This window comes from Triticum aestivum, chromosome 2D (genome assembly GCF_018294505.1).
Source record: "Triticum aestivum cultivar Chinese Spring chromosome 2D, IWGSC CS RefSeq v2.1, whole genome shotgun sequence".
Taxonomy (NCBI): domain Eukaryota; kingdom Viridiplantae; phylum Streptophyta; class Magnoliopsida; order Poales; family Poaceae; genus Triticum; species Triticum aestivum.
In genome coordinates this window covers 379,867,326-379,880,410 of record NC_057799.1, presented here as the reverse complement: position 1 = coordinate 379,880,410, position 13,085 = coordinate 379,867,326, and the positions used below count along the sequence as shown (strand labels likewise).

At 48.3% G+C, this 13,085-nt stretch overlaps 1 protein-coding gene across 1 annotated transcript; it reads left to right on the top strand.

Annotated features, from left to right (window-relative positions):
• The first annotated feature begins 4,449 nt into the window (after positions 1 to 4,449).
• Positions 4,450 to 5,782, top strand: LOC123053263 (NDR1/HIN1-like protein 12). The gene is made up of 2 exons (XM_044476717.1): positions 4,450 to 4,818; positions 5,147 to 5,782. The coding sequence occupies exons 1-2, from the start codon at positions 4,609 to 4,611 to the stop codon at positions 5,585 to 5,587; spliced, it is 651 nt and encodes a 216-aa protein (XP_044332652.1). The 5' UTR covers positions 4,450 to 4,608; the 3' UTR covers positions 5,588 to 5,782.
• Positions 5,783 to 13,085: the final 7,303 nt, after the last annotated feature.

Here is a 13,085-nt window from a genome sequence, read left to right as displayed (position 1 = left end):
TGAGTACAAATATTAAGATTTTCTTTGCAACGAACTTCACATATGTTGAAGGTGAAAGCATCCTAAGTCTGTTGCTAGGACCAGTTTTTTCGAGGACCTTCGTTCTTCCCATAATGTGTACATGGTAACTTTAGGAATTTATGTTGGAAAGGACAAAGAAATAGGCATCTCATGGAATTATCAATATTTGAGATTGTACCGTTGTGTTAGCTATTTATGTACGACAGAACAAAGAAATGCATGCAAGTCTTTGCATTATAAAGACTCGACACTGCGAATTGGGTACGTCCTAACACAGTTTGATGCATACGACTAATGGTTGTAAAGAACCTTTAATGTTGCCATATGCAGCCCATAATTATTGCATGAGATGGTTAAACAAATTAGTAAAGGTTTTAACTCAGACTGTATATATATTCATGTATTAACTGATCATTCTGTTTCGTGACAAATTAGTAACTGATCATTTTGTTTCGTCAACGTCGTTTTGGATATGCTCACAAAAACGGAATTCCAAAATGTGTACTATAACTTCCCTACTATTATGGTTATCCTTCTTAAATATTCGCCTGCGAATACATTAGAGAAAAGTGAGGGGCTTTGTGTGATAATTCACAAGATTGCTAGATAAAGTATGTTCCAGCGACATCCATAATGAAACACGATGACGATACACAGAATATGTGGAAGGATTATTGTTTGAGTTTGGGGGTGTTACATTAGACACTTTACCGAGATTGAGGGGTAACAAAGGACAAGTGCGGCATCTTTATGTGCAATTGGTTGGTGCTAATTTGTTTGCCATATTTCAAATCTTAGCATCAGACTATATTTCAGTATCATCTTTAGCACAGTTTGGAAAAGAAAGTGTAGGACTATGATTATTTAAAGCATTTTCCGCAATGCAAGGTACTGAACAACAATTTTTATTATAATACTATTAGAGTATAATACCACCCTTCGTAATCTGCAGCTAATATGTACTTCTGTACATATGGCCTGGAGGTAAATGAAAATCAGCGACAAGTGATATAGAAACTTGTGGAAAGACACTATTTTTGTTGAGTTTTTGTGGGGGTTTTTTTTTGGAAAATGAGGCTTGCCCCCATAAAGTTTTTGTGGGTGACTCTCATCATGAGAGATGACTTCTGTCATCATATCGCAACTTAATTGGAAGATTGAAACTTTTATAAAGTTTAACATTATTGTAGCCGAGCATGGTATCTTGCATTTTTTTTAGTGTTAAATTATTCAAGAATTTTATTGTTAGCATCTGGTTATATTTGTGCATAAATGTTAGCATCAGACTGATGTCTGTGAATTAGTTTGTCAAAGAAAAATGGGTAATTAGCTAATGCATATCTCTGCAAATACATATGATATTACATGACAATGTTGATTATACTAATATGGAATAGTAGTAGTGGTACTATAACAAAATAGTCAAGCATTCAAGGTACTATATTATAGAGATAAATAAATCATTTCCTTCACACATGTAACAAAAATAATAAAATAATCAAGCCATCAAAGTAGGTTGCATTATTACTGCATACAAATTAACTATATGTAACTTTGGTGACGGAACAAAGTTGAAAGGGAAACAACATAAAATACAACGGTAATGGACCTTCATGGGTCTAGCCCGTGCAAATGCACGGGTTGACGACTAGTTATACTAAATTAACGATACTTATTTTCTGACGGAGCGAGTATGATCGATCCTTCTGTACCGAAAAAGGCTTTCGCCCCGCTTTATATATAAAGCAAAGATCCACATCATCTAATACAAACGCACGCCAACACCACACACACCCAAGGCAGGATACAAAAGCGCTGAGCGCAGCAACACCACCCCTAGCACACTACCACGAAGAGATGAAGCCGCATATAACGAACCGTGGACTCCAAGGCGGTGCCTTCAGGAAGGATACGACACCGGAGCGCCGCCACCGCCCGATCCGAGGGTCAGAGTTTTCCCCGGAGCCGCACGACGGGTGGTGAGAGCCGCGACGACGCCTTCAAGAAGGGGAACGAGTTTCGCCGTTGCCGATCTGTCCGAAGAAAGAGCAGGTTTTCACCCCGGCCAACACTCACCGCCGCCGAACGCTACACCCCGGCAACCACGCCGCCCACACGGCCATGGTCACCGGGCAGCGCCAAGACACGGGCTTTGCCCAAGAGCACCGTGCACCACCACCAGGGCCGCCGCCCAGGCATCCAAGACCTTGACACCACCGCACCCGAGACCCGCTGCTACCCCAACCAAAGAGACGAGCAAAAAAGGATCCGCCTTTGCACCCCTGGCCCACCCCCAGCATCGAGACCCAACAGGTCGGCCAACACTGGCATCCATCGACCCATCCTGCAGCCCGGAGCGCGAGACGAGATCGGTCCTGCAGCACCGTGGGGCGAGGACGAGGTCAGTCCTGCTGCACCGTGCGCGAGACGAGCTCGGTCCGGCGGCACTGTGCGCGAGACGAGTTCGGTCCTGCAGCACCGGGTGTGAGACGAGCGATGGACCGTAGCTAGGAAAGGGCCAACCCTTTGAAGGGAGAAGCGACCGAGCGCCGAGGAGATGGAGTGAAAGCCGAAACGGTCCGATCGCAGACAAACCGACGCCGGAGAAGCTAGCCGCCGCCGCAAGCAGATCCGCCAAGCCACCATGGAACCGCCACGACACCGGGAGTCCATCACCACCGGACCTCCACACGTCGCCGCCCACGGCCGGAGCAACGGCCACGCCCGGCCGCTGCACTACCCGCGTCGCCCGGCGAGCTCATAGCGCCGGAGTCGCCGGGCATGCACCACCGCCACCATGCGCCGCCGGCCGACCCCCACCACCAGATCCGGCTGGATCCAGCAGGGGCTGACCGCGCGCCACCTCCCGAGATGGGAGCGCCGCAGCCGCCCCGCCACGCACGAGACCCAGGGCACCGGCGCGCCGCCACTAGCCGGCTGCCCCGCGAGCCCGCTGCCGAGCTGCTGAACCCCGCGAAGTCCAGCACCGCAGCTCGAGGAGGCCGCCCCGCGCCGGCGTCCCACGAGCAGGGGGGAGAGGGGCCCCGCCGCCGCCGCGCCCACCGGGCTTTGCCCGACGGAGCTCACCAGCGACGGCGGGGGGAGGGGAGGAAGGAAGGAGGGACCAAGGCGCAGGGGGGAGGGGGGAGGGGGTGGGGGAGCGGGGAAAGCCTGGAGGTGCTCGCCCGGCGGCCGACGGCGGCGGAGGCAGGCGAGGAGGCCGGCGGCGGCGGGAGGGGAACCCTAGCAGGGGCGAGCACCCTAAATGCACATTTGACTGAATCAATTGCCTTAGCAACCCTATTGTCGATCCTTCTGTATTCCGATGCAACTCGAATGAATGATCGATCCTTCTAAATTCTGATGCTGCAACTCGAACGAATGATTAGGTAGGAGATCGACAAGGTTACATGTTTATTTAACTGGAGCACATGGTGCCATGGGGCACAGGGCGGCCGGTGGGGCGAGTGGGCGGGAGATAAGGAATGAAGGGCACCGGCAGAACGCACGCTCCCGGCCGGAACGTTCGTTGCGCGGCGCCATGCGCGCTTGCTTGGGCCAATTCGGGGGCCTTTTGCCCTGTTGCGTGAGGCGACGTCGGAACCGTCGTCCACGCTCGCGTGCTGTGCTATGCTACTAGTACGCGCCACCAACCTTTCCCACTCCCACTACGCGCGTCCACCGGATCGGCAAACGGCCGGGCCACGAGAGATCGGGCACTTGCACGACGCCTCCATCTAAATTATTGCGCGCCGCGCTGTGCTCTAGGCTGCAGCGGGATGGGAGAAGCTAGCTAGGGATAGGAGGAGATTTCTCTGGTGCTGTGCTGGTTGCCGAGCTAGGCCTGGCCAGTCACCGCCATGCGTGCGAGGTGCGGCCGACCTTGCCTCCCTCCCTCCCCGGATCCATGCCGCTCTGATCAAGTGATCAAGTTAAGCTTTGAGCGAAGAAGTAACCAGTGTTTGACGGCTCTGCTTTTTTCGTAACTCCTGGTAGTATGAAATTTCAGCACCGCTAGCACAGGTCAATGATTGACAGACAAACCACAAAAGGGTCAGCTATTATTCTCAGAAGTAGGAGTACGTGCACATGCAATGCAAGACACCAACCTTCACAGTAAAAGGTCCTACAAGAGAAGGAAATCTGATGCACTTGACCACCTGACCTGAGATCGGAGTGAATCGCAATTCACAAGCACCAGAAGGCAGAAGCACACCAGACTCACGCACTGCAGGCCGCAGAACGGCGATCTCGGATTAACAGATGGATAGATAGGTAAGCTCCATACCGCCGCCGGGGCCCAGGAAGAAGAAGCAGAAGAATCTTCGTCAGTTGAGCTGTACCTTTCGCCACCTCGCCCCCTCCCCTAACCCCCAAAAGATAATCAACCTTTCGAAACATGCGCCACACCACACCACCTCCTGCGTGTAATCTATTTAGGACTTTTGTAAGCCTATAGCCACTCCCACTCACACCGAGCTTTCCTTCGACCCACATGCTACACATCGCAAACAGCCACAGTCCTAGTTAGCAGCCCTCACTCGAAGACACACACACACACACCGAAGCCCAGTTGATCAGGCCACCATGAGCAAGGGCAAGGTTCACCACGACTGGATCCTCCGGCGGTGCTGCGGTTCCATCGCCGCCTGCATCCTCACGCTCGCCGTCCTCGTCGGCTTCGTCGCGCTCGTCATCTACCTCGCCCTGCACCCCTCCAAGCCCTCCTTCTACCTCCAGGACATCCAGCTCCGCTCCATCGACCTCGCCGATCCGGCTCTCTCCCTTGACGTCCAGGTTGCACATCTCAAACTTCTTTTTTTCATTCATCTCGGACAGTTCACAGTTTGGTCCTCGGCCCCAGCTACGCACAAAATTAGTAAAAGCGGACTGTTTTAGCGTCCTGTTTCTGTTTTTGTTCTACTGTTAAAATTGCAGAGCTACTATAGTTAGTGAATCGTGCTAGCTAGTAGGAGTATGAGAGAATGTTTTCCAAGAGTAACATCAGTATGAGGGAATCTAGCTGGATCGTAGTCAGCTAAGCATATCCAAATTTGTCACGAAATAAAGTACATTTCTGACTACATAGTATCTGAAGCAGTATATGCTCTGGTGTCTGACACAGGTGACCATCGCGTCCCGGAACCCGAACGACCGGGTGGGCATCTACTACAAGACCCTGCACGCCTTCACCACGTACCGCGACGAGCCGGTGACGGTGCCGGTGTCGCTGCCGGCGATCTACCAGGGGCACAAGGACCAGTCGGTGTGGTCGCCGGTGATGTCCGGGGACTCGGTGCCGGTGGCGCCCTACGTGGCGGACGCCATGAAGCAGGACATCGCGGCCGGGTACGTGCTGCTGCACGTGAAGGTGGACGGCCGCGTCAAGTGGAAGGTCGGCAGCTGGGTCTCCGGCGGCTACCACATCTTCGTCAACTGCCCCGCGCTGCTCTCCGCCAGCGGCGGCTCCGTCGGCGGCGCCTTCGCCATGAGCGCCACGGTGGGCGGCAAGCAGACCGTCTCGCTCAAGTTCACGCAGCCGTCCTACTGCACCGTCGACGTGTGACGCGGACGCACGTCGTGTCTCGCCGGGGCGACGTCGAGCGCTCTTAATTATTTGCAGGAGTAAATCTTGTAGAGTAGCAACAACCATGATATGATAGTGTATAATTATCACCAATTTCCTTACCCTGTTTTTCTGAATCTGTGCAGAATAATGCTACTGCTTTTTTATACATCCTATTATAAGTTGTTATTGTTACCCCTGAGTATCAAATTTGTTTCTCATTTGGCAATCTGCACTGCACGCCGGGCGAGCAGAGTCGTCTACTTGTAAAAGCAGAGTTTCCCTACAACTGCATGCATCTCAGTGTCCGCATGGCCGTACACACACACGTACGTGTTGATGTTTGGTTGAGGATGGTGCCATGCGAAAGAGGAATGTACAATGATTTTTTTGAGCTAGAGAGGGAGAGTGACAGGCCAACGTACGTACGTACGTGTGAAACGGAATTGGGCAGCGCGTCACGTCAGCTCCGTACCCCGTGCAAAGGGCAAGAGCACGACCAGTGTCACAGCCTAGCATCAGCGGGTAGACTGAAACCAAGGATCGTGTCCCAAACAGGCAGCATCATTGGAGGTCGGCAGGTAGCTGAGCTGCGCATTAGTAGCAAGTTTATTAGCCTGAAAAATTAGCCCGCACCGACACACACGCATGACAGCTTCGTTTGCCATTTGCCACAGCGCATAGCGACCTCCGACCGCGTCTGAAATCTGAAACTGACGTGCGCATGCAGTGCTGCGGACAGGTCCTTCCGCGTCACGACACTTGTGATGAGTGTCCACAGACGGAGGCGAGAGAAGGGAGCGTCGATCGTTGCTGCGCCGTGATAGCGACGAGGACGGAAACACCGCTTCGGCCGGCGGCGGGGGTGATTCGGGCGGTGCTTGACCAGTCAACCGTTGATTTACGTAAAAAAAAGTGAAAAAAATTCGTTAATTGAAAAATGTGCATGGTTTTTTAAAAGTTCATCAATTTGAAAAAAAGTTTATCGGTTTAAAAAAAAGTTCATTGAATTTGAAAAAAAAATTCATCAAATTTGAAAAAAGTTCATCAATATTTAAAAAAAGTTCACCGATTTAATAAAGGTTCATCAGATTTAAAAAAAATCATCACATATGGAAAAGTTCATTGCTTTAGAAAAAAGTTCACTAATTTTTAAAAAGGAAATCATCAATTTTGAATAAAAAACACAAATTTCAAAAAATCACGCATTAAAAAGATAAAATGATAAAAATAAAATCCAAATAAACCGCCCCGGAAATGACCAGCGAACCAGGAAAACGGTTTGGGAAGCTTTCCCAAAACTGGAGGATTTCCGCGATCGAAGAGACAAATAAAAATAAAAATAGAACCCGAAAAAATTGCCTCGAAAATGACGAGCGAACCGGGAAAAACAGTCTGGAAGCTTCCCAAAGCTGGAGGATTCCCGCGACTGAAGAGACAAATAAAAATAAAAATAAAACATGTTAGAAACCACTAGTGTTCGATTGCGTAATGGTGAGTGTCATTGGCGTAAAGGAAGTGGGTGCACTTTCGAATTTCGGTTGCGCACCTTTTTATTATTTTTACGAAAATACTAACGCCTACACATGTGGGCGTTTGCATCTCGCCCACACGTGTGAATCAACGTCCGTTTGTGTTTGCACAAATCTTGGCATGTTTTGCCAGATTTTTTATGCCACGTAGGACGAGGTTGGTGTGTAGGCGTTAGAGAGTTCGCCCACACGCCCGCAACACTCGGTTTGTCAGCTGCGCTGTGTGAGCGAACTAGTTTCTGCCCACACAGCCACCACCTAGTCCACGCGCGTGTGGGCGAACTGTTTTTCGCCCACACGACACTCGTACGTTGTTAGATGGCAGCTGCAGTTACACATACGTGGCAACTAGGTAAACACACATGGCAACTATGATTCGTTGCTAGACGGCAACTGCAGTTGCGCGTACGTGGCAACCAGATAACACACACATGGCAACTGTGATTAACCATACATGACAACTATGGTCGGACCACACGTGGCAACTAGGTAAACACAAAGGCAACTATTATTTGACCATATGTGGCAAGTAGTTAATCACACACGGCAACTATGGTTTGATTACTCACGGCAACTACCATAAATTAGACATGGCAACTATAGTTAACCAAAACAGATAGAGTTGCCATGCTTTTACAACTATATTTGCCATCCTGGATAACTACATCTGCCATCCCGGATGGCAACTAAATCATCATCCCGCAGGTACCTAACATAGACGCGCTAGGACGTGTGAGCATTTTTGCTTCGTGCCACACGCGCGGGCTGAAGATGAGTAGTACTTGTTGGGCGTGTGTCACGAAGTAGCTGTGCCCACACGTGTGGGTAATTATAATGTTCGCCCACACACAGCCCATGTGGGCTGCCTCCTGCTTATGCCACACATAGTGTGCGAGCGGATGTCTAGTATGCCACACGTGTGGGTGTTATCGGCGTTCTTATTTTTAATGAATAAACAGATGATACATGGGCCGGCCCAGCTCGCAGAAGTGCGGGTGCGTTTCAGGCACCCGTTTGCGAACGGGCGCTTAAGCGCCAAATAGGTGATGGGGAACATTGCATGGAAAACAAAAAAAATCTACGCACATGCAAGATCTATCCATGGAGATGCATAGCTACGAGAGGGGAGAGTGTGTTTACGTACCCTCGTAGACTGTTAAGCGGAAGCGTTTATCAACGCGGTTGATGTAGTCGAACACCTTCACGATCCGCCCGATCAAGTACCGAACGTACGGCACCTCCGTGTTCAGCACACGTTCAGCTCGATGACGTCCTCGTCTTCTTGATCCAGCAAGACAGGCGAAGTAGTAGATGAGTTCTGGCAGCACGACGGCGTGGTGATAGTGGTGATGCAACTATCTCCGCAGGGCATCGCCGAGCACTACGAAAATATGACCGAGGATGAAGTAGAGGGAGAGGGGCGCCGCACACGGCCTGGGGATTGTGGTCTGTGTTGCCCCTCTCCCTCCACACATATATATAGGTGGGGGGGGGAGGGGAGGCAGCCTAGGGCAACCCCAACAGGGCCGGCAGCCACCCTTGGCCCCTGCCCTAGCCCTCCTTCCCTCTTGGGCGCACGGGGGGAAGGCAGGAGGGGGTGGCGCCCCCCTTTCCTTTCTCTTAGGTGGAGGGAAGGCAGGAGGGGCTAGCCCTCCCCCTTTTCCTTCCATAGGGTCGACGACCTAGAGGTGGGGCGTGCCAGTCCCTTGTGAGCTGGGGTGCTCCCCTCTTTTGGCCCATATGACCCAATAACCTTCCGGAGCCTCCCGGAACCCCTTCCGGTGATCCGATGACTACCCGATACATTCTGAAACCTTTCCGGTGAACAAATAGTATCGCCCTATATATCAATCTTTACCTCCGGACCATCCCGAAGCTCCTCGTCATGTCCGTGATCTCATCCGGGACTCCGAACAACATTCGGTCATCAACTCACATAACTCATATAATACTATATCGTCAACAAACGTTAAGCGTGCGGACCCTACGGGTCTGAGAATGATGTAGATATGACCGAGACGCCTCTCCAGTCAATAACCAATAGCGGGACCTGGATGCCCAAATTGGTTCCTACATATTCTACGTAGATCTTTATCGGTCGAACCTTTATGATAACATACGTAATTCCCTTTGTCTGTCGGTATGTTACTTGCCCGAGATTCGATCGTCGGTATCTTCGTACCTAGTTCAATCTCGTTACTGGCAAGTCTCTTTACTCGTTCCGTAATACATCATCTCGTAACTAACTCCTTGGTCACTTTGCTTGCAAGCTTCTTGGGATGTGTATTACCGACAGGGCCCAGAGATACCTCTCCGATACATTGAGTGACAAATCCTAATCTCGTCCCATGCCAACTCAACAGACACCTTCGGAGATACCTGTAGAGCATCTTTATGATCACCCAGTTACGTTGTGATGTTTGATAGCACACAAGGTATTCCTCCGGTATCCGGGAGTTGCATGATCTCATAGTCGAAGAAATATGTATTTGACATTAAGAAAGCAGTAGCAATAAACTGAACGATCATATGCTAAGCTAATGGATGGGTCTTGTCCATCACATCATTCTCCTAATGCTATGATCCCGTTATCAAGTGACAACACATGTCCATGGTTAGGAAAGCTTAACCATCTTTGATCAACGAGCTAGTCTAGTAGAGGCTTACTAGGGACACAGTATTTGTTTATGTATCCACACATGTATTTAAGTTTCCGATGAATACAATTCTACCATGAATAATAAACCTTTATCATGAATAAGGAAATATAACAATAACAACTTTATTATTGCCTCTAGGGCATATTTCCATCAGTCTCCCACTTGCACTAGAGTCAATAATCTAGATTACATTGTAATGAATCTAACACTCATGGAGTCTTGGTGCTGATCATGTTTTGCTCGTGGAAGAGGTTTAGTCAACGGGTCTGCTACATTCAGATCTGTATGTACGTTGCAAATTTCTATGTCTCCATCCTTGACCTTTTCACGAATGGAGTTGAAGCGTCTCTTGATGTGTTTGGTTCTCTTGTGAAACTTGGATTCCTTCGCTAAGGCAATTGCTCTAGTGTTGTCATAAAAGATTTTCATTGGACCCGATGCACTGGGTATTACACCTAGATCAGATATGAACTCCTTCATCCAGAATCCTTCATGCGCTGCTTCCAAAGCAGCTATGTACTCTGCTTCACACGTAGATCCCGCCACGACGCTCTGCTCAGAACTGCACCAACTAACAGCTCCACCATTCCATATAAATACTTATCCGGTTTGTGACTTAGAGTCACCCGGATCTGTGTCGAAGCTAGCATCGACATAGCCTTTTACGACGACCTCTTTGTCACCTCCATAAACGAGAAACATATCCTTGGTCCTTTTAATGTACTTCAGGATGTTCTTGACTGCTGTCCAGTGATCCACTTCTGGATTACTTTGGTACCTCCCTGCCAAACTTGTGGCAAGGCACACATCAGGTTTGGTACACAACATAGCATACATGATAGAACCTATGGCTGAGGCATAGGGAATGACTTTCATTTTCTCTCTATCTTTTTCCGTCGTCGGACCTTGAGTCCGACTCAATTCCACACCTTGCAACACAGGCAAGAACCCTTTCTTTGACTGGTCCATTTTGAACATCTTCAGAACTTTGTCAAGGAATGTGCTTTGTGAAAGTCCAATTAAGCGTCTTGATCTATCCCTATAGATCTTGATGCCCAATATATAAGCAGCTTCACTGAGGTCTTTCATTGAAAAATTCTTATTCAAGTATCCTTTTATGCTATCCAGAAATTCTATATCATTTCCAATCAGCAATATGTCATCCACATATAATATCAGAAATGCTACAGAGCTCTCACTCACTTTCTTGTAAATACAGGCTTCACCATAAGTCTGTATAAAACCATATGCTTTGATCACATCATCAAAGCGTATATTCCAACTGCGAGATGCTTGCACCAGTCCATAGATGGATCGCTGGAGCTTGCACACTTTGTTAGCACCTTTAGGATCTACAAAACCTTCTGGTTGCATCATATACAACTCTTCTTTAAGAAATCCATTAAGGAATGCAGTTTTGATGTCCATTTGCCAGATTTCATAATCATAAAATGCGGCAATTGCTAACATGATTCGGACAGACTTAAGCATCGCTACGGCTGAGAAAGTCTCATCATAGTCAACCCCTTGAACTTGTCGAAAACCTTTTGCGACAAGTTGAGCTTTGTAGACAATGACATTACCATCAACATCTGTCTTCTTCTTGAAGATCCATTTATTCTCAATGGCTTGCTGATCATCGGGCAAGTCCACCAAAGTCCATACTTTGTTCTCATACATGGATCCTATCTCAGATTTCACGGCCTCAAGCCATTTATCGGAATCTGGGCTCTTTATAGCTTATTCATAGTTTGTAGGTTCGATGTGGTCTAATAACATGACTTCTGGGACAGGATTACCATACCACTCTAGTGCGGAACGTGTTCTGGTCGACCTACGAGGTTCAGTAGTAACTTGATCCAAAGTTTCATGATCATTATCATTAGCTTCCTCTCTAGTTGGTGTAGGCATCATGGGAATGGTTTTCTCTGATGTGCTATTTCCCAATTCGAGAGTAGGTACAATTACCTCATCAAGTTCTACTTTCCTCCCACTCATTTCTTTCGAGAGAAACTCCTTCTCTAGAAAGGACCCATTCTTGTCAACAAAGATCTTGCCTTCGGATCTGTGGTAGAAGGTGTACCCAATAGTTTCCTTAGGGTATCCTATGAAGTAGCACTTCTCCGATTTAGGTTCGAGCTTATCAGGCTGAAGCCTTTTGACATAAGTGTCACATCCCCAAACTTTAAGAAACGACAGCTTAGGTTTCTTGCCAAACCATAGTTCATATGGTGTCATCAAAACAGATTAAGACGGTGCCCTATTTAACGTGAATGCGGCTGTCTCTAATGCATAACCCCAAAATGGTAAAGGCAAATCGTTAAGAGACATCATAGAACGCACCATACCTAATAAAGTACGGTTACGACGTTCGTACACACCATTACGCCGTGGTGTTTGATACGTCTCCATCGTATCTACTTTTCCTAACACTTTTGCTCTTGTTTTGGATTCTAATTTGCATGATTTGAATGAAACTAACCCGGACTGGCGATGTTTTCAGCAGAACTATCATGGTGTTGTTTTTGTGCAGAAATAAAAGTTCTTGGAATGGAACAAAACTTTTCGGAGAATTTTTATACAATAAAAGAAAAATACTGGAGCCATGAACCACTGGAGGGGGGCCCCTGGGTGAGCACAACCCACCAGGGCGCCCCCCTCCAGGCGCGCCCAGGTGGGTTGTGCCCACCTGGTGGACCCATAGAACCTCATTCCGACTCCTTAAATACCTATATTTGGAGAGAAAATCAGGGAGGAAGAATTATTGCGTTTCATGAGACAGAGCCGCCGCCACCTCCTGTTCTTCATCGGGAGGCTAGATCTAGAGTCCGTGTGGGGCTCCGGTGAGGAGGATCTTCGGTCTTCGTCATCACCAACCCTTCTCCATCGCCAATTCCATGATGCTCCCCACCGGGAGCGAGTAATTCCTTCGTAGGCTTGCTGGTCAGTGAGGAGTTGGATGAGATTCATCATGTAATCGAGTTAGTTTTGTGAGGGCTTGATCCCTAGTATCCATTATGTTCTGAGATTGATGTTGTTATGACTTTGCCATGCTTAATGCTTGTCACTTTGGGCCTGGGTGCCATGATTTCAGATCTGAACTGTTTATGTTTTCACCATTATATCTATGTTCTAGATCCGATCTTGAAAGTCATATTCACCTACTACGTGTTATGATCCGCAAACCACAGTGTGACAGTAATTGGGATACTTTCCGGTGATGACCGTAGTTTGAGGAGTTCATGTATTCACTATGTGTTAATGCTTTGTTCCGGTTCTCTATTAAAAGGAGGCCTTAATATCCCT

Coding starts and splice junctions, on each gene's coding strand:
- LOC123053263 (XM_044476717.1), top strand. CDS start 4,609: ATGAGCAAGGGCAAGGTTCACCACGACTGGATCCTCCGGCGGTGCTGC. Junction 4,819..5,146: donor CTCTCTCCCTTGACGTCCAG/GTTGCACATCTC, acceptor TGTCTGACACAG/GTGACCATCGCGTCCCGGAA.